The sequence below is a fragment of the Varanus komodoensis genome, unplaced genomic scaffold (assembly GCF_004798865.1).
Source record: "Varanus komodoensis strain SLA01 unplaced genomic scaffold, ASM479886v1 scaffold112, whole genome shotgun sequence".
Lineage (NCBI taxonomy): Eukaryota > Metazoa > Chordata > Lepidosauria > Squamata > Varanidae > Varanus > Varanus komodoensis.
This window is the reverse complement of record NW_025335322.1, coordinates 160,311-178,088: the sequence shown is the minus strand read 5'-3', so window position 1 is coordinate 178,088 and position 17,778 is coordinate 160,311. Positions and strand designations below refer to the sequence as shown.

At 48.7% G+C, this 17,778-nt stretch overlaps 1 protein-coding gene and 1 non-coding gene across 2 annotated transcripts; one reads left to right on the top strand and one right to left on the bottom strand.

Moving 5' to 3' along the window:
* Positions 1-897: 897 nt before the first annotated feature.
* Positions 898-970, bottom strand: TRNAR-ACG. Its single transcript has one exon. It is a non-coding gene; the product is annotated as a tRNA-Arg (tRNA).
* Positions 971-1,493: 523 nt separating this feature from the next.
* On the top strand, positions 1,494-16,220 carry PRMT5 (protein arginine methyltransferase 5). Its single transcript, XM_044420921.1, has 17 exons — positions 1,494-1,594; positions 3,422-3,540; positions 4,154-4,239; positions 5,500-5,634; positions 6,255-6,370; positions 6,777-6,826; positions 6,952-7,115; positions 7,409-7,570; positions 7,869-7,946; positions 8,567-8,625; positions 9,545-9,667; positions 11,619-11,794; positions 12,731-12,840; positions 14,613-14,706; positions 14,943-15,059; positions 15,175-15,239; positions 15,840-16,220. The coding sequence occupies exons 2-17, from the start codon at positions 3,438-3,440 to the stop codon at positions 15,990-15,992; spliced, it is 1,791 nt and encodes a 596-aa protein (XP_044276856.1). The 5' UTR covers positions 1,494-1,594; positions 3,422-3,437; the 3' UTR covers positions 15,993-16,220.
* The last annotated feature ends 1,558 nt before the right edge of the window (positions 16,221-17,778 follow it).

The following is a 17,778-nucleotide window of genomic DNA, read 5'->3' as shown; positions in this document are numbered from 1 at the left end:
TATAAGCTTTTGTGCACTATATGGAGTTTCAGATTAAATAGAATACAGGGGAAATTGGCTGCTGGGCAGAAGGAAATTAAAATGAATGTGAGGATCACATTATTAATGGTAGTCATACTGCAATTGCTGATAAAACATTCTGGTACTAGGCTATTTATTCCTTTAGTTTTATTTTTGCTGTTCAAAAAAGGAAGCATCCTTATTGCTTATTGATGACATTAACTTTGTGTACTTGTTTAAAACATTCCTTGGAGGAGAGAAGAAGGAAGGCTTTTCAAAGATAACATGCTTAACTACTGCATTATGTAAGAAAAATGCATGAGGGTATTCTGCCAAAATTACTTAAATGTGAATTCTTGTGGGATAAGAAAAAGAGCTTTCTGAGTCAGCGGCAACATTTGCTAAAGAGTTTCTTGGGTTTGCAATAAAATATTCATTCCCTGGGAATCTGAAATACAAATATGACCTTAGAAGGCAAATTGAAATGTAAGAAATGTAGACTTCAGCTGTTTTTAAGCAAGAAAAAAATGAACATTTAATCTGGAGAGATCAAGAGAGGGGCACGTGCACAATGAGTTTGTGAACTACAAATGCGGCACTGCCTTTCCCCTGCACGATGTGCGTCTGTGCTTGGTCCTTAGAAATTTTGCAGGGTTATTTATGTCTAGGTAGATTTTTCTGATACAGGTGAGCATCCAGATACGTATGAAACTGGTGCACAAAATGATTTTTGTTACACTTCATTGGAATGAATATTACATTCCGAATCACTCCCTGAACGGCGCTCTTTGCCATTGCTTTAGTTTAACAATTAATATACGTGGAGGCTTGGTGGTATGAATGCATTTCAAAAGCTGAGGCCGCTCTCTGGAATGAGAGCAAAAGAGTGTCTTTTCACGAGCCAGCCAGGAGTCGAACCTAGAATCTTCTGATCCGTAGTCAGACGCGTTATCCATTGCGCCACTGGCCCACAGACAAGAGCCTTGCTTTACAGCGCCCCCAATATATAGAATGCAGCCGCGAGTGTCTCTCCAGCAGGATCTAAGTTACAGCGTTTCCACCAATGCATGCTGGGAATGTACGTGTTCGGGCGCGGGTGTTCGCAGGCATTAGGAGAGCGATGCATGCTGGTCCATGTAGTACAAGTAGGGACGCAGCGTGCGGAGCGCCTGGTCTGCCGGGAAAGACAGTTTATTAAAATTCTTCCTTCCCAGAGCATGATGGGATTTCCCCCCCCTTTGGCCGTCCGCTTCATCATAGCGATCGAACGGGACGCCCCCAGCTAGGATTCTGATTGGCTCCGCTCGGGCCCCCGCAGTCACCCGCCCCTCCGTTCGGCCAGGAAAGCCCTCCTGTGGTTGGCTGCTTTCCCTGAGGGCGGCCGCTGATTCGCCGGAGTGGCGAGGTGGGCGTGGCTGCCGGGCTCTCCGCTCTCTGTGCGGCGGGCCATGGCGGCGGCGGCGGCAGCGATGGCGGCGGCGGCAGCGTCCGCGGTTGGGCCCGGGGCAGCCGCAGTGGCCCGCGTCTCTTGCGGGAGGGACCTCAGCTGCGTCCCGGAGGTGGCGGGCACGCTGGGGGCGGTCGCCAGGCAGGGGTGAGCGAAAGCACGTGGTCTCCCCGTGATCCTCGACTCGTCCAGACGTGCCATGCTGACCCCTGTCCCGCGTGGGGGATCCCCTGCTTTTATCTCTGCCTGTCCCCGCTCTTTTCGTCATAACCTCTAACCTCAGGCCAGGTTGTAAGACCACCGACAGCTCATTTCCTGTGCCTTTAAAAAGCAGGCAGAAACTCCACCGGTGATGCTTTTCCCAGTATAGAGATGTGGCGATAGGGAAACGACTTCAAGGTGCAGAGGAACCTTCCCGAAAACCGTGGCGACCGACCATGTTTTCTTGCTGCTGTTCCCTAAACTTTGGGATTATATCAGTATCTACCCATCTCTCAGGGAAAATGGCTTGGCATCACCTAGCTCATGCATTGATATGCCCCATGGAATAAGGCAACGTAATCTGCCTGTGTAGTGCTGATTTTTTAAATGATCCTATGTCTTGTGCTTTGATTGAATAATAACAACCAGAAAATGAGCTATCCTTTATATTCATAGGTCTGCATAGGAGCGTGAAGGTGGGATTCTGCTGAAGATACAGAGCTCCCCCCCCCCCCCCAGAGCTGCTGCTTCTCTTCAGCCTTGCAAATAGTCTCACATTAGGGGGCAGACAGTGGTGGTGGCCAGAAGAGTAATAGATGCCTGCTTACTGGTTCTCTGTCAAGTAACCAAGTAGTACAAATGATGAGAAAGGGGTTGAAGAGCAAAAGTAACAGGCAGTGGTGGTGGGAATTTCTCTCTTGCTGTTGTATGTACTTATTTAACATGGTAATCTAAAAGAAGGTTGGGGGCTTGTGGATCAGATTTGCCCAATGGATGCAGCTCTTCACTTGGAAAGAAAATTTGTTTTAAATGGCACAGGGTTTGGAGTTGACAGTGTGTTTTGTCTGTGCCCCTCTGAAAGCATAGAGGACTATTAAACCTTTGCACTTTTCCCTCCAGGTATATACACACACTAAGATACTCTGAAGTCCTTACATTTAGCTTCATGTATTGCAAGACTTCTTTCCCACCAAGTTCTTATGCCTAAAGACTCCCTGTTAGGCTGTGCGGAGAAACCAAAATCATTATGGCAATTTTGCAAATCAGGCCTCAGAAGCTATCAGGCTCAATGCTTGCACAAACTGATCGTAACAATTTGCAGGAAGAAGTTGTGTTAGTCTGTTGCAGCAAAAACTTTTGTGGCATTTAAAAAACTATCAGCTTTATACTATGCTTAACATAGTGACTGTTCACAAAAGTCTTTCAAAGGATACTGTGGAAAAACCTCTCAAGAATTCATGCAGATAATCTTGGTTACCACCCCTATGAAGATAGCTTAAAGGAAGGTTGGGAGAAAAGACATAATCCTGTCTTATCTGTACGAAGAGGCTGGCCTTTCATATTAATCAGTTGATCAGGGGTTAACCATTGAAAAAGCACCTATTGCATCAGTTCATGGCTTATTGGTGGTTTCATTGATTTCATAATTTTTTCATCCCACCTTTCTGTTAACGCTTGGGGTAGCTTATAAAGTGATTGGCATATTGAAATAGTAGTAACATATAGAATAACAAAAAAAGAGGCAGCAGGCAAAATATGCCATCTGTTATATCAAAGGAGAGATTAAATTCCATAGTGCAGCAGGCCAGATGCTTATAAGAAAATAAAGGGTCTTCATGAGGCCGAAATAAGTGTCTTTTGGCAGAAACCAGGCATGGCTACCAGAGAAGGCACTTTCCTCCATTCTGAACAATGCCAGTATTACTGGGACATAGCGCTGACTTTTTATCTCCTAATCCAGAAACTTAACATGTCCTGTTTCTCATTCCATAGGTTTGATTTCCTTTGCATGCCCATCTTCCACCCCCGTTACAAAAGAGAGTTTTTCCAGGACCCAGCAAAAAAACGACCAGGACCCCAGACTCGCTCGGACCTTTTGCTCTCAGGGAGAGGTGAGCACCTGTGGAAACTTAGCCATGCTTAGATTAAGAAAAGCCTTACAAAGCCCTAGGCCTTGTAGGCCTTTTCTCAGTTTAAACAACACATAGGATTGTACCTTTACTTGTCTTTCATTTATCTCCCTGCTGGCTGAAGATAGGACAATAAATTATAACTTATTGTTAATTTATTGTGCAGGATTTTAAAATGTTTAAGCCGAGATACACCAGGTTTTAATATTTTTAGTGTATAACTTTGTTTTTGTATAATTTTATATATCTTTGTTTTTGTTGTAAGCCGCCCCGAGGCTTTGTTGCGATGGGGGCGGCATAAAAATGTTTTAAATAAATAAATAAATAAATAAATAAATAAAATATATACTTATAATTGTCAATAAATAAATGTATTTGCTAATTGCAAAAACCTGGGCTGTTTCCTCCTCATCTATTCTCAAGGGCGTGGGTTGGGTAGCAAGGTGGTCAAGAGAGAAGAAATATGCATGAAAAAAATAGAGAGATGCTTTTAAAGGGGAGGCCGTATTCTCACTGCTTTCGCTGATCCTTCCACTCCTTCCCAAATGAAAGAGAGGTTCTTCTAATCTGCACAATCCTCTTAACTTTTTGCTAGACTGGAACACACTGATTGTGGGCAAACTGTCCCCGTGGATCCGGGCTGATTCTAAAGTGGAGAAGGTGCGGAGGAATTCTGAGGCGGTGAGTGAGCTCCAGAGACGCTGTGCAGGAATGTGCTTGGCTTGTAGCCAGGGGTCCCTTCGACGACGGGGATGACAATGGTGAATCCTGTTTAAATTCAGCTTGCCATTGCACACAGTGTTTTCAAGAGGAAGAATGCTGCATGTTCCTGGCATGGAGTTGTTGGAAGTATTTTGTCTCTGAATGTGAAGGTTGCATTCCTAAATATTAATGCCAGCGGTATTCAATAGAGCCCTGTTTTTCTGCATGTCTGCTCAAAAGTAAGCCCCACCGAGTTCAGTGGGACTTAATCCCTAGTAAGTACCTCTATGGTATTGGCTAATAAAAACGGTTTACCTGTGACAGATGTTTTCATGGCATCTGCTGCAAGGAATTCCACAACTTCCTTATGTGTCGGCCTCATTTAAGAACAACAGAATGGATCTTTTGTTAATGAAGAGTGTGGAGGCGAGTGTGCTGGTTCCCATTGTCCGATAGCTCCTTTTGTATCCTAGAGGAGTAAAATAACCTGGTATTCTCCCCTCCCCCACAACAAGAATTCCTGGATTGTTGAGAGAGACATCCCAGAACTGTAGCCTGCAGCTAGATCAAATGGTACAATTCTAGATAGTCCCCCCAACAACTCAGAAATCCTGATTCGTGCGTAGCAGCCCAGGGGAAGGGTGTCTCTGGGTTGGTTTTCCCCAGCCAGGAGTCAGGACCTGCCTGCACTCTCACTTCCTCCTTGTTCATGACAACCTAGGGTTTAAAAAAAAACTACCTAGGTTGACATGACATGTGAACCAAGCATTGGTATGGCCTGACAGACTATTGGTCCAAGTGGCCTGGTGTTGTCTGTCACAAGTGGTAGAGGCCTCCCCACAGTCTTCAGCAGAGACAGCCCTTTCCCAGCTCTGCTCCTTGAAAACCTTTAATGGGGATTGTAGAGACTGAAGTTAGCCCTTTTAACCTACAAAGCGGCCATTTAACCACCAAGCAGTGGCCTCTCCCCTTAGTTTTTCCTTTTGTTTTGAGGCCTGTTTCATTGTATGACCTGGAGTTTTGGTGGAAAGGAAAGAGAAACCTCTGTCTTCTCATGCTGTTCATAATTTGATCAACTTTGATCAAGTTTCCCTGTTTGAACAAGGAAAAAGTCAACTCAGAAGCTGCTGAAGCTTATCTAAAGTTACTCCAGCTCTGCCATGTACCCTTTGAACTGACTTGATAGAACTGTGTGGAGAATTCTAATGTGAGACATCTGTGCTTCTCTGTTCTTTGCAGGCCATGTTGGAAGAGCTGAACTTTGGGGCCTACTTGGGGCTCCCGGCATTCCTTCTGCCCCTGACGCAGGCAGACAACCCCAACTTGGCACGAGTTCTGTGTAATCACATCAATACCGGGCATCATACTTCCATGGTACATCAAGCCAATGCATCCCAACCTGTCTGAACAAAATAATTCTGCTTTACTTGTTTACCTCCTTTTTTAACCTCCTGTTAACATGTGGACGTAGTCTGTGCCATGGCCTTCATCGGGCAGATGCGGGCTTCTGATACTTTGCATGGCAAACAAGCCATACTGCATGGGACAGGCGAAGGCAGAAACTCCAGACAGACACACCGTTCTTCCCCCAGCTCCTCAATTTACCAGACAAGCTGACTTGGTGAACGGTTTCTTTCCAACCCCAAATATGGCTGTCACACCGTAGCACATTCAAACCTCATCTGCTAAATTATCTTAAATAAGTTTTATTGGGCACTGTGCCATATCTGCGGAACCTTCTTTTAATATCTTTCAGTGGGACGGTCCTTAATTCCCCATATGAAACAGACAAAACCGACCAGCTTCTTAGACTCGGGAAAACCTCTTTATCCCAGCATGTTGCTGCTTAACATACTAGCATAGCGGTGCTAAACTACCCTTCGTAAGGAGTATCCAGCTCCGTTTTGGACCCAGTGCAAGGCCCAGAAAATAGCCCAAGCCAGCCTTTTCCCACCCGCTTCACATAGGCATTCTTTCTCTTTATCCTATGCCAGTTCTGGATGCGGGTCCCGCTGCTGGCCCCAGAAGATTTGCGGGATGATGTGATAGAAAATGAAGCTGTGCAGGGGGCAGAGGATGAGTGTGCCGGCGAGGAGAAGACCTGGCAGTGGTGAGTGAGGCATCCAATAGCAGCAGGTACCTGGCAGACATCTCTCGGGGTGGACCAGCTGGGTAGTGGAGCATCGTAGTGACGTTTGCGGCTTGTGTCGCCTCTTGGTCAGGTCATCTGATCTTGTAAGCAAGAGGAAGGATGGATGGATGGATGAAACAAAAGATGGATTTTAATGTTTTTAAAATCAGGTCTAGTAGTTTATTGCAAACTGTCTTTGATGGGTTAACCTTTTTATATGTTAAAGGTATTATGTTTTTATCATATTCGGAGCCATCCAGAGAGTTTTGGCTGTTGGCAGCTAGAGCAATGCAGTGGATGAATGAAGGGAAAGGGGTTGATGTACAGGAAGAGGTGGGAGACAGCAGCCTTCCAGGGGACTCCAACAAGCGTCCTGTTTTTATAGGTGGCACAACTTCCGGACGCTGTGCGACTACAACAAGCGAGTTGCCGTGGGTGAGTGCTACTGGGCTGAGACTGGGGGCAGGGGGCTTGCACCGCATGGCAGCCTCGCCGTGTGGGAATTGGCATCCCTTCTTTTCCCTTTGACAACTCTTCCTCCTGGTGTCCCTTCTCCTCAGCCCTGGAGGTGGGCCCTGACCTGCCGTCCAATCACGTCATCGACCGCTGGCTGGGGGAACCAATCAAAGCGGCCATACTTCCCACCAGCATCTTCCTGACCAATAAGAAAGGCTTCCCTGTTCTCTCCAAGATGCATCAGCGCCTGGTCTTCCGCCTGCTTAAGGTCAGTCTCTCCCTTTCTCATCACCTTCGATGGCTGGATTCGGTCAAGCTGGTCCGGCTACCCCCGCCTTTTCCCGCACTGGGACCAAAATGCATATTCCTCCTTCCTGTGTTGGTCTCCCTGTTTTTAGACTTTAAGCCTGTTTGGGGCGGGGGTTCAGCAGACCTCTTCTGCATGAAGCGCTACACACAGAGAGATGTTGCTTATAGATTAATGTGCGGGTGATGCCGGCAGTGGGCCACAGGGGAAGCGCTCTTTGCTCACGCTGACCCTTGTTCGCCGCCGTTCCCCAGCTGGAGGTGCAGTTCATCATCACCGGTGCCCATCACCATCCAGAGAAAGAGTTTTGCTCCTACCTGCAGTACCTCGAGTACCTCAGCCAGAACCGTCCTCCGCCTTCTGCCTACGAGCTCTTTGCAAAGGGCTACGAGGACTATCTCCAGTCCCCGCTGCAGGTGAGTTTCCCCTCCCCGATGTGTTGGATTGAGCCTGGGGCTCGAGGGCTGTTTTAGCGGCAAACACACGGAATTGCTCTCGGGCAGGTCACTGCTTCTCGGCCTTCGTTCCTTAGCTGAGAAATGGGGAACGCTTTCCATGTGTTACAAGTGGGAGGCTAGAATCACGTGCTCCTGCGGAAGCTGACGTTTGCAGACTCAGGTGGCTGGCCCGTTCCTTCTGTGCATCCAGTCCGCTTTGTTGGTCGCTGCCTCCACCCTGCCACGAATCTCTCTTCTCGGTGTTTTCTCCCTGTAGCCCTTGATGGACAACTTGGAATCCCAGACCTATGAGGTGTTTGAGAAAGATCCTATCAAGTACTCCCAGTACCAACAGGTGAGTGTGTAACAGGAAAAGAGGGTGGAGCTTCCTGGTCCGATGGGGGGAGAGGGAGCATTGCTGCAGGGCTGCGGGGGGGGGGGGCTGAGAAGTGAGGGGAGGGGCTCAAGGGAAGGAGCATCGGCTCGCCAGGTGTATGTAGGTGGGAGGTTGCAGCACTGACTGGCTCGTCCTGGTATTTAGCAAGGGGGAGAGTTTGGGGTGGGATGGGGGGCAGTCAGGGACCACATGCGGCTGTTGCACCAGCAAAATCCACAATGGACAAAAAACAGCCTGTTTATCACTGAAAATCGGTGGCAGACTGCCATGGAATGCCCCCGTGGCCACGTTTAGTCTGGCTGAATGTGCCATTGTTCTGCAGGGCTTGCTGCTGAAAATTGGCGGAAAAGTGGTTACTTTTTTCTCTTGCTGCTGCCACCCCAGCACGCCCTGAAATTTTGCAGGGAGGCAGCAGCAGGAGCACGCAACTTATCACCTTATTTTACCCTCCCCGGATTAGATAGCATGAGCTTTCCAAAATAGGCTTTTGAGTTGAACTGCTGCTAACCCGATCTCGATAGGGAGGGCAAAGCCAAGTTCCACAACCAACACCTTAGCCATTCGTTTACTCCTTGTAGGCAATATACAGATGCCTGCTAGACCGTGTGCCTGAGGAGGAGAAAGAAACCAACGTCCAGTGAGTAAAAATCTGGCCAGTCAGCCTAGCCTGCCTGGCCATGTTTGACCGTCTTTGCAGAGGATGCTAAGAAATGGGATTAAAGGATTTGCTTTTTCACTGGCCCTTTGATGTTCCCTGCTGATTGCCACTTTATAACCTTATTAATCAGGTCTTTTACTGCTGTACAACTTGTACCAGCCCTTCAGAGGGAATGAAACACCTGCTGTCTTGTGTCATCTGCCTCGTATTCCCGTAACATAAAGGATGCTAAAAATGTTGTAAAGGACATTTTCCCTAATTCTTCGTCGTTTTGCTTAGCTTTTAGTCTTGGGCATTGTCTCTTTCCAGCTTCCCTGGAGAAACAGCAATGCACATACTGCTGGTTCTTCTCAGAGTCGTTGGACATCAAACTACCACTGGGCATGTTTAGCAAAATACGTCCTTTGATAAAGCCTTCTCATTTTCCTTAAGCATTTTCTTCTAACCACAGGTTCTGATTACGTTGAAAGTATACAAAATACCGATACATAACAGGAGCAAATAGCTTGGTATACATTTCTCCTGTACTGTTGTCATTGAAGACGACACGAATTCAAGGCCGTATTCTGTGCACTCTGCTGAGTATAGTGAAGAAGATTGAGTAGGATGACACTGAACATGGCAGTTAAGTGCAGTCAGCTTGAATTAAGCACATCAGCGCTCCTGATGAACCGAGCGCCCATGTAGGCATCACAAGACGAGCCGTTCCGTGCACCTTATTTATCGACCTTGTCTTCATTTACCGCAAGTGCGATAAACTGGTATATGCGGCAGCTGGTGCTGTGAATGTGACCCGTGTGGCTCAGGCCGGTTCCTACAAGAAAACGAGCGAGCTCAAAATGCTTTCCTCTCTCTCGGAGCCTTCCTCCGCTCTCTTTTTTCATCCCCAAACCCTCAGGGTGGTGATGGTGCTCGGCGCCGGGAGGGGCCCTCTCGTGAACGCCTCGCTGCGGGCCGCTCGACAGGCCAACCGGCACATCAAGATCTATGCTGTGGAGAAGAACCCCAACGCCATCGTCACGTGAGTGCTTCCCCTCGGTCCAAGCCCATTCCCTAGCACGAGCTGCTGCTCTCTGTGAGAAGCGCAGGAGGCCGTCTTCCTACAACCTGGGCTTTGCCTTGCCTCCTGGACGGATGTTTATCCTTTATTTAAAGCGTTTTTGCCGTACTTCTTCGCCAAAGGGGCTCTCGGGGAAGGCTTACCAGTGGCAGGAAGGCAGTTCCTACCCTCAGCGATACAATCTAAGCATCGTGAGACAGAAGGACGAGGAGATGGGGAAGGCCAGGCGAGCTTGGAGGCCAGTACTGAAAGAGAATCCTTACCCTGACCAGCTGGGTTGGGAACAGTCCATGGTTGCTATTAGGTGTCAGCTGAGGGAGAGCCCAAGGGCTGATCGGAAAGTTCACCTTTTACAGTAACAGTGTGGTAGTACTTGCATTGTTAGTGGGTCATTGCGTATCACCCCCTTGGGAAAAGACAAAGGGGTGCTGTTTGGCGAGTTAGATTAGACGACGACGACGACGACGACGACGACTACTACTATTATTATTATTATTATTATTATTATTATTATTATTATAACATTTCTATGCCGCCCCTTGCCGAAGCCTCGGGGTGGCTTACAACACAATAAGATACATTGAAATACAATAGAACATAATAAATTACCAATAAATACAAAAATACAAAAAATACACTGAGATACAATAATATAAAATTAAAATTAACAGTATAAAATAAGTAAATAAAGAATATAGGAGGAGGAAAGAGAAGGGAGAAGAAGTTGCCCTGGCCAGATCATATATTTTAACAATTAAAATGATGTTTAAATAAAAAGGTCTTTACCTGGCGCCGAAAAACCAGTAACGACAGTGCCAGGCGGACCTCTTTGGGGCCCCCTCATTGGTTTTTCGTGTTGTTTTTCCACTTGGGAAAGCGAACATCCCCTCTGGTTCCACAGCACCAGCAAGTGGGGAGAGTCTGGACTTACATTCCATTCTCCTTCCCCCGTTATTTCATCTTAGATTTAAAGTGGAAGTCTGCAAGCAGGGCTTGGCCGCAATATTTTCAGTGTGCATGGCCCAGCATTTTTCATTTTGGGGTTGTTTGAAAACAGGCTCCAATAGCCTGCCCGCCAAGTTGAGTGTGGCACCGTCGTTTCCCCCTTGTTCTTTTTAAATTTGTATCCATCACCATTACATAGAAGAGTCTGGCACTGTCCTTTGGTGAGCGGGACCGGCCGACCCCCTTCCTCCCAGCTTTGAAGTCGCAAGAGCGATCGCCGCCACTTCCCCATCCTCAGCGGTGGGGGAAACAGGGAGCATTGCCGGACAAATGCTCTTGAAGAGCCTCTGCCACGCGGGGCCAGGGGGGCAACCCGCAGCCCTGCTGGTTTTCCCTACTGGGGTGTGCGAAAGGCTCCACCCGAAGGGCCTTGGTGCATCTTTCGGATGCAACATCCAGCACTCCCAGGAGCTCTGCTGGACCGGGCCAAGGGGCCCTCTAGCCCAGCCGGCTGCCCAGGAGGAACCCGCAAGCAGGACCTGGTTCCTCCCCCATCAGGACCTCCTTTCAGCCACCACTTCGCTCTCCATTCTTACAAAAGTTATCACAAGTACTTGCATGTCCCCTTTCCAGATCCGAATCCTGCACAAGTGGCTTACGAAGCCACACAAGGATAATGCGATCACAACAGGCAAAATGGGCAATTTAAGAAGCCACCTGGATCCCTGTGTTGGGGTGGCAGGTGGCAAGGCAGGGGAGCTGTGGAGCACGGAGGGAGGGAGGGAAAGGGCTAGCAAGGGATCTTGATGGAACCGAGTCCTGTACCTGCGGGACTGAGGTGCTCCACCTGGGCATTGCCTGCTCCACTGGCCCAGCAGCTCCAAACGCTCGCGAAGACCGCTGGGTGCATGACGGAGAAATCCCGCCACTGGCTCAAGCCCTTGGGGGCGTCTTTCCCGCCCCGCAGGTTGGAGAGCTGGCAGTACGAGGAGTGGGGCTCCCAGGTAACGGTGGTCTCCTGCGACATGCGGGAGTGGGAAGCGCCCGAGAAGGCTGACCTCATGGTGTCGGAACTGCTGGGCTCCTTCGCTGACAACGAGCTATCCCCGGAGTGTCTGGACGGCGCGCAGCATTGCCTCAAAGGTGCGGTGGGGGGGCGGGCGCAGCCAAGATGGCCCACGGTCGGGGTGGAGCTCAACGGCACGTGGTGCCCTTTGGGCCTCCTGCATCAGAGGGCGGAGGGGGAGCATCGTCACCCTCGGTGGGTGAGTTGGGCTCCAACCTCCACGCAGCCGTAGCAACTTCTCTTTATCGGCCTGCTATCTTCACCCCACTCCTCGCGCAAGAAGGGCTCCGGAGCAGCTTGCCTGCGCTGAGCGAAGGCTTGGAGCGGGACTGGGGCTAACTCTGCCCGAATCCATCCCTCCTCGCACTCGTGAGCTTCCTTCTGGGTTTGGCCAGGCCCTCCAGAGGGGGCTGAGAGGAAGGGCACGAAAGTTCATGGGGCCCCAGCTGGGCATCCGGCAGCTGCCTTGCCTCATCAGTTGCGCAGCCCCAGAGGTGGCTGCAGTTGGCATGGCAGAGGGACGCTGCTTGCACAGAGGTTGGGGGCAGCTGCTTTTCAGGTGAGCGCCCCGTAACCGGCCTTTTTCGGCGCCAGGAGCAGCCGCCATCTGATCGGGCGTTCCTGGCGCGTGAGAGGGGGTGTTGTGCCTGCGGTGAATGGGGTTTGATTACTTGCAACGCCCTTGGAATGCTGGGCGCACTCCAGGAACTGGGTCTCTGGGCTGCTGCAAAGCCGACTGGGGTCTGGGAAGCCAAGCCCAGGGAATCCAACAGACTCCCCACCCACGGGTTGATTCCTCACACGTCCCTAGCTTCAACTCTAAAAAGACACAACACACCGGGAAAGGGGGATGGGAAGGAAAGGAAAAAACGAAGCCGGCTTTCAAGGCGGCTGGTGGAACGGCTCTGCTTCCCTCCCTCCCTCCCTCCCTCAGTTCAGCCTTGTGGAGCTTGGCAGCAGGTGAAGCGGGAGGGACCACCACCTGACGCTCTTTAACTTCTCTTCCTATGCAGAAGGGGGAGTGAGCATCCCCTGTGATTATACCTCGTTCCTGGGACCAATCTCGTCCTCGAAGCTCTACAACGAAGTGCGTGCCTGTCGTGAGAAAGACCGAGACCCCGAGGTAGGACTTCCTCTCCCCTCTGATGCAGCTCCGGGGTTGTTCCGTGTTGAAGGAAAGTCACAATTCTGTAGGGAGGCTAAGCAGAATCTGTGGTCTCAGAAGGAAAGAGAGAGAGAGAGAAGAACCAGAGATAGAAAATGGAACTAATTTTAGCCACAAGTAAAAATTAGATAAAAGGGTGAAAAGAAGGAAACTATTTAATTTTATGTATGAACACCTATTTGGAAGGATACAAAAGCAGAAATTTAAATTCAGCTAAAGCAGCCAAGATTCTTGTGGTTACCACATTTGTTATGGCGTGAGGTTTTATAAAACAGAGCTAAGTCCTTCAGTAGATGTGTTTAGATTGTTGTTTTGGCTGCATTTAAATATCTGGCCATATTCTTCCAAGGTGTTTGGACATACTTTGGATAATGACATGGTTTCACTCTGACCCCATGTATCATTTCATGCATGATGCTGCGGGGGTGGCACTCAACTATCTCAAGTCCATAAGGCAGAATAGATACTTGAGAAGGCTGCCCAGCACAGCCGCTAGGCATATCAGACCTGTTTACTAGAAATGCAGCCTTGTAAGGTATTTTCTTTGCCTCTCCGAGCAAACTCCCGTTGCTGTGAGGCACAGTGCTTGCATGAATGCAGGCACGGCTGACTTTGAATACTGCTTTTGCATCTGGAGAGGAATTACATGCACGTGTAGACAGAAGAAGGTCTGGCTAAGGAATGCGGGCAGTTGTATGGCTTTTTTCTGTCTAAACATGCATAGGACCATGTCCTGAGCTTCTGAGGAGGGTATTGAGATCACAGTGCATTTGTCTGGTCTGCTTTCCCTTTGCTGGTTCCACCTGAGGATGCTTATTACAACTTGCAAGGTTACTTGTTAATAATATGTTCTGGTAAAATAAAATAAACTGGTAAAATAATTTGTTTTACCAGTTTGGTTCTTCAGTAATGGGTCCTGAGGTAATTTGCAGTTAGTATTCACTAAATAAATACAAGAATAAATACACGTATTCTTACTCTATAAGGGATTTTGGGTTTGTGTGTGTTTTGTTTTGTATCTGTATTGCAAATTTTAAGTTTTTTCACTCTGTCTTTTTATATCATTCCAGGAAATAATACAGACCTGTAAAATGTGCATAGGTTTTTAATGATAGATTTTCTTAACGCTGTTCACAGAAAGGAGAAAATAACTGTGCATGACAGCGCTTGGAAATCCTTTTTGGCTCAGTTAGCCCAGGGAATTCCATGAATTCTGAAGCTTCACCTGCATTTTTCACATGTTTTCAAGCCTAGGCACATAGTCTTATGGATTGCAGAAGCTTAGTGTTTAAAAAGCAAAACTTACACCTTTTCAGCACAGTTCTAGGTGGCACAAGCCTAGAGCTAGTCCAGTGTGGAGAGTTTGTACCCTGAGAACTAGTAGCTTGGTTTTAATGCACATATGAAGGAGTCAGAGTAAAGACATAGTACTTGTAGTAACATGGTCTGTAGTGATGGGAGAGATCAGTGCCTTGCTCCATGCTCTTCTGAATTCAGCACTTTCAGTCAGTCAATCAGTGGTTGAAGAGAGTCAGTATTTGTTCGAAAGATGCCCTGAACATTTTGGACGGCTACCCGTCCTCTTTCCAGGGAAGCTGGAAGGTCAGGATTGGGGAAGACATTATGAACCTTTTAACTGGATTTGGTTGGGTATAAGAAGAACTTTCTGCCTGTGTGTGAGACAGAATTTTCAAATGAGCATGTTTTGTTTTATCCTTTCTCCTCTCCAGGCCCAGTTTGAAATGCCCTATGTTGTCCGACTTCACAACTTTCACCAGTTAGCACCTCCAAAAGCTTGCTTTTCCTTTAAGCACCCGAATCCAGGTAGGCCTGCTGAGTTGCAGAGACTGGGGCCTGGGCTAGCCTTGCCTTCCCTCCTGCTGATGGGAGGACAGGATGGTGTTTGCCACACCGTAAAGCCTCAGTTGACCCACACCCCAGAGCTGGTAGGGAACACCTGCTCCCCCCACCTTTACAGGATAGGGTTTTGCGCATCTGAGTCTCCTTGCGTGGGGATGTCAGTGCCTCAGCCCCCCCAATCGGTCTTTTCTGTTTTGTAGACATTGTCAAAGACAACAACCGTTACCAGTCCCTCGAGTTCCAGGTCGATGTGAACACAGTGCTTCACGGTTTTGCTGGCTACTTTGAGACGACTCTCTATGGAGACATCACTCTGAGTAAGGCGAGGGGCGAGACATGAAATTCTTCATGGCTGGGAAAGAGAAGCAGAGCGTAATGATCGCTTGATGGGGCTGAGGGTGTCTCTTTCAGTGTCCTCCTCCCTCCTCCTAGGTATTCGGCCTGAGACTCACTCACCAGGAATGTTTTCATGGTTCCCCATTTTCTTCCCCATCAAGGTAAGTGCTTCCTTAAAGGCTCCGTCTGGGACAGTATGTTTCAGATTGGACATTATTACATGGAGTGCTAAGGAGTTTTTTTGTTAGGGAAACCTGCACTTCTGTTGAGGACGAATATTGTTGTGTTCCAGGACGCTTGATTTCTATTTTCTGAGACAAAAGAAGCTATGCTTCTGACGCTGTTCCTGGGTTTTGCATTGCCTTTGGTCTCCACCCCTCTTCCTGTGCTGTTTTGATTCTCCTTGGCTTTCTCCATTTTGTTTTTTTATGCCTTTTTTCCTTGTGTTGGTACATTGGGGTGGTCGAAGGTATGTGGGGGGTTTGGGATTTTTCTATGAACTGGTTTTTGCAGCCAACAAAATCAGCAATCATAACAATCTGTATACAACTGCTATGAACGGAGGAAAGAAGAGCTGCTGCCGAGTCCGACTTCCTCCTCAGAACAAAAAATGTTCCAGAATTGTAATCGTATTTCTTTCATATTTACTCACGGGAAATATTGAAAGGAATGGGGAAGGATGAAGGCGTGCCTACTTTACAACTTTTAGGGCTTTGGTTAGGATCTGTGGAAACATATTAACAGTGGTTTTCTCCCCACAGCAACCCATAGGCGTACAGGCAGGGGACCGCGTCCGAGTGGCCTTCTGGCGTTGCAGCAACTCCAAGAAAGTGTGGTACGAGTGGGCTGTGGTCTCTCCATCATGCTCTGTCATCCACAATCCCACCGGACGTTCCTACACCATTGGACTGTGAACAGCAGTCCGGCCCTTTCCCCTAAAGTTCCTCTTGCCTCCAACTCGAGACACAAAAGACCCTCCGCTCCAGAGTTACTGCAAGAGACTGGTTTTTTCCTTTCCCGTATTGAGGCATCAGGTGTTCAGCAGGAGAAGGTCAGGAGAACATCCTTTGTTCGAATCCTTCTCTGGTATTGATCGTGTTTTTTTCTGGTCAGTGGAATTTCAATAAAGTCACTGAAATGTGTGTTTAGATCTGCTGTCCGTGAGGAAGCAAGAACTGTGTAAAGTGGTGCAGCCTTTCTGGAGTTCAGTTGTATGGCATGGGCACAACTGCAGACTTCGGATGGCTTTTAAGACAGTATTACCAAGTTTGATGGCATAGTACGTACATCTATTGCTAGATGCCGGCCATGATAGCAAAATAGAGCATTCCTGTCTAGAGCAGGGGTGAAGAACCCGTGAGCTAGATCAGGGCCTCTGGGTCTAACCGGCAACTACCACTTCTCAAATGGTTTCCTGGCTTTTAAGAAAGTTCGTCGCCACATCCAATTAGTTACTGTCAGTAAGCTTGACGTGAAAAAAAAAGCTTGTTCTTGGTAGTTTGGGCTGCACCCTTTTTCTCCCCTCTATGGACTGTGGCGCACCAGAGCGTCTCCAAAAGGGAACTCAGTCCTTGGGTTGAAAGGCATTTGCTGCTCCTGTTGAGTATTGGATGTGGGGGCTGAAAAAGAGGTTCACAATTCCAAGACCCTATTTGTGCCAGAAGTGCACTTGTGCTGGACCTTTGCCCTGATCCACAGTTGTTGGACGGTTGTTGCATTCCCTAACCCCTTCTGACTGTAGGTGTCACACAACAAGGGTCAAACGTTTCATGCAGCCTTCCACATGCTCTGCCTCCCCCCTACAGGCAACCGTAACATTCTGCAGGGCACCAGGTTGGAGAAGACTGAAACAATGGGCTTTGCAGAGATTCGCTCAAAGCAACAAATACCAGATTCCTGTACACGAGGGGGAAATGAGTGAGCCAACAGGACTGTGACCAATGAAGAGCAGATGACAATGTATCATCTGTTGTAAGCCGCCCCGAGGCTTCGGCGACGGGTGTGGCATAAAAATGTTATAAATAAATAAATAAATATCCCAGTGGCTGAAACAAAGGTTTGCAGGTGGAGCAAATGCTGCCCAAGGTGTGCAGCTTGCCTAGACACAGAGTGGCCGAGGTTCAATCCCCAGCTTCTCCCAGTAGGAACTGGGACTCCTCCTGCCTGGAAGCGGCGGGGGAGGCGGCTGCCCGTTAGTGCCCCCGACGTTGGGCTTGGAGGGGTTGGCATGAGGGAAGCCATCTTGAAGCACAGGCGCCGCCGGGAGGGGCGGGCTCGCCTTGCGCGGGGCGGGCGATTGGCTCCTGCGGCAGCCATTGGGCCGTAAGAGCCCAGCGAGCTCGGCCGCTGTTGCTATGGAAACTGCGCAGTCGCCGCCCCCTTTCGGCAAGCGAGTTTGGTGACCTTCGACCACCTGCCTGAAAAAACGCCCTGCCACAACAACAACAACAACAGCCGCGGCGGCGAGGCAACCAATCAGGATTTCGGTTGCCGCCTGACTATCTTGTCCAATCAGCGAAGGAGGCTGGCCGTGCTTTCGTGAATTGAAATGTTGATTGGCGGAGCTTTGCTCTGCCCCTCAGTAGCATTCGCCAATAAAGATCGGCGTTGTGAACAAGGCCGCTGGGATTTTTTTCCACTCTTCTATCCAATCGGTCTTCGCTCTAACTGTTCTTCCATTCGTTTGGCCAATCAACTGTA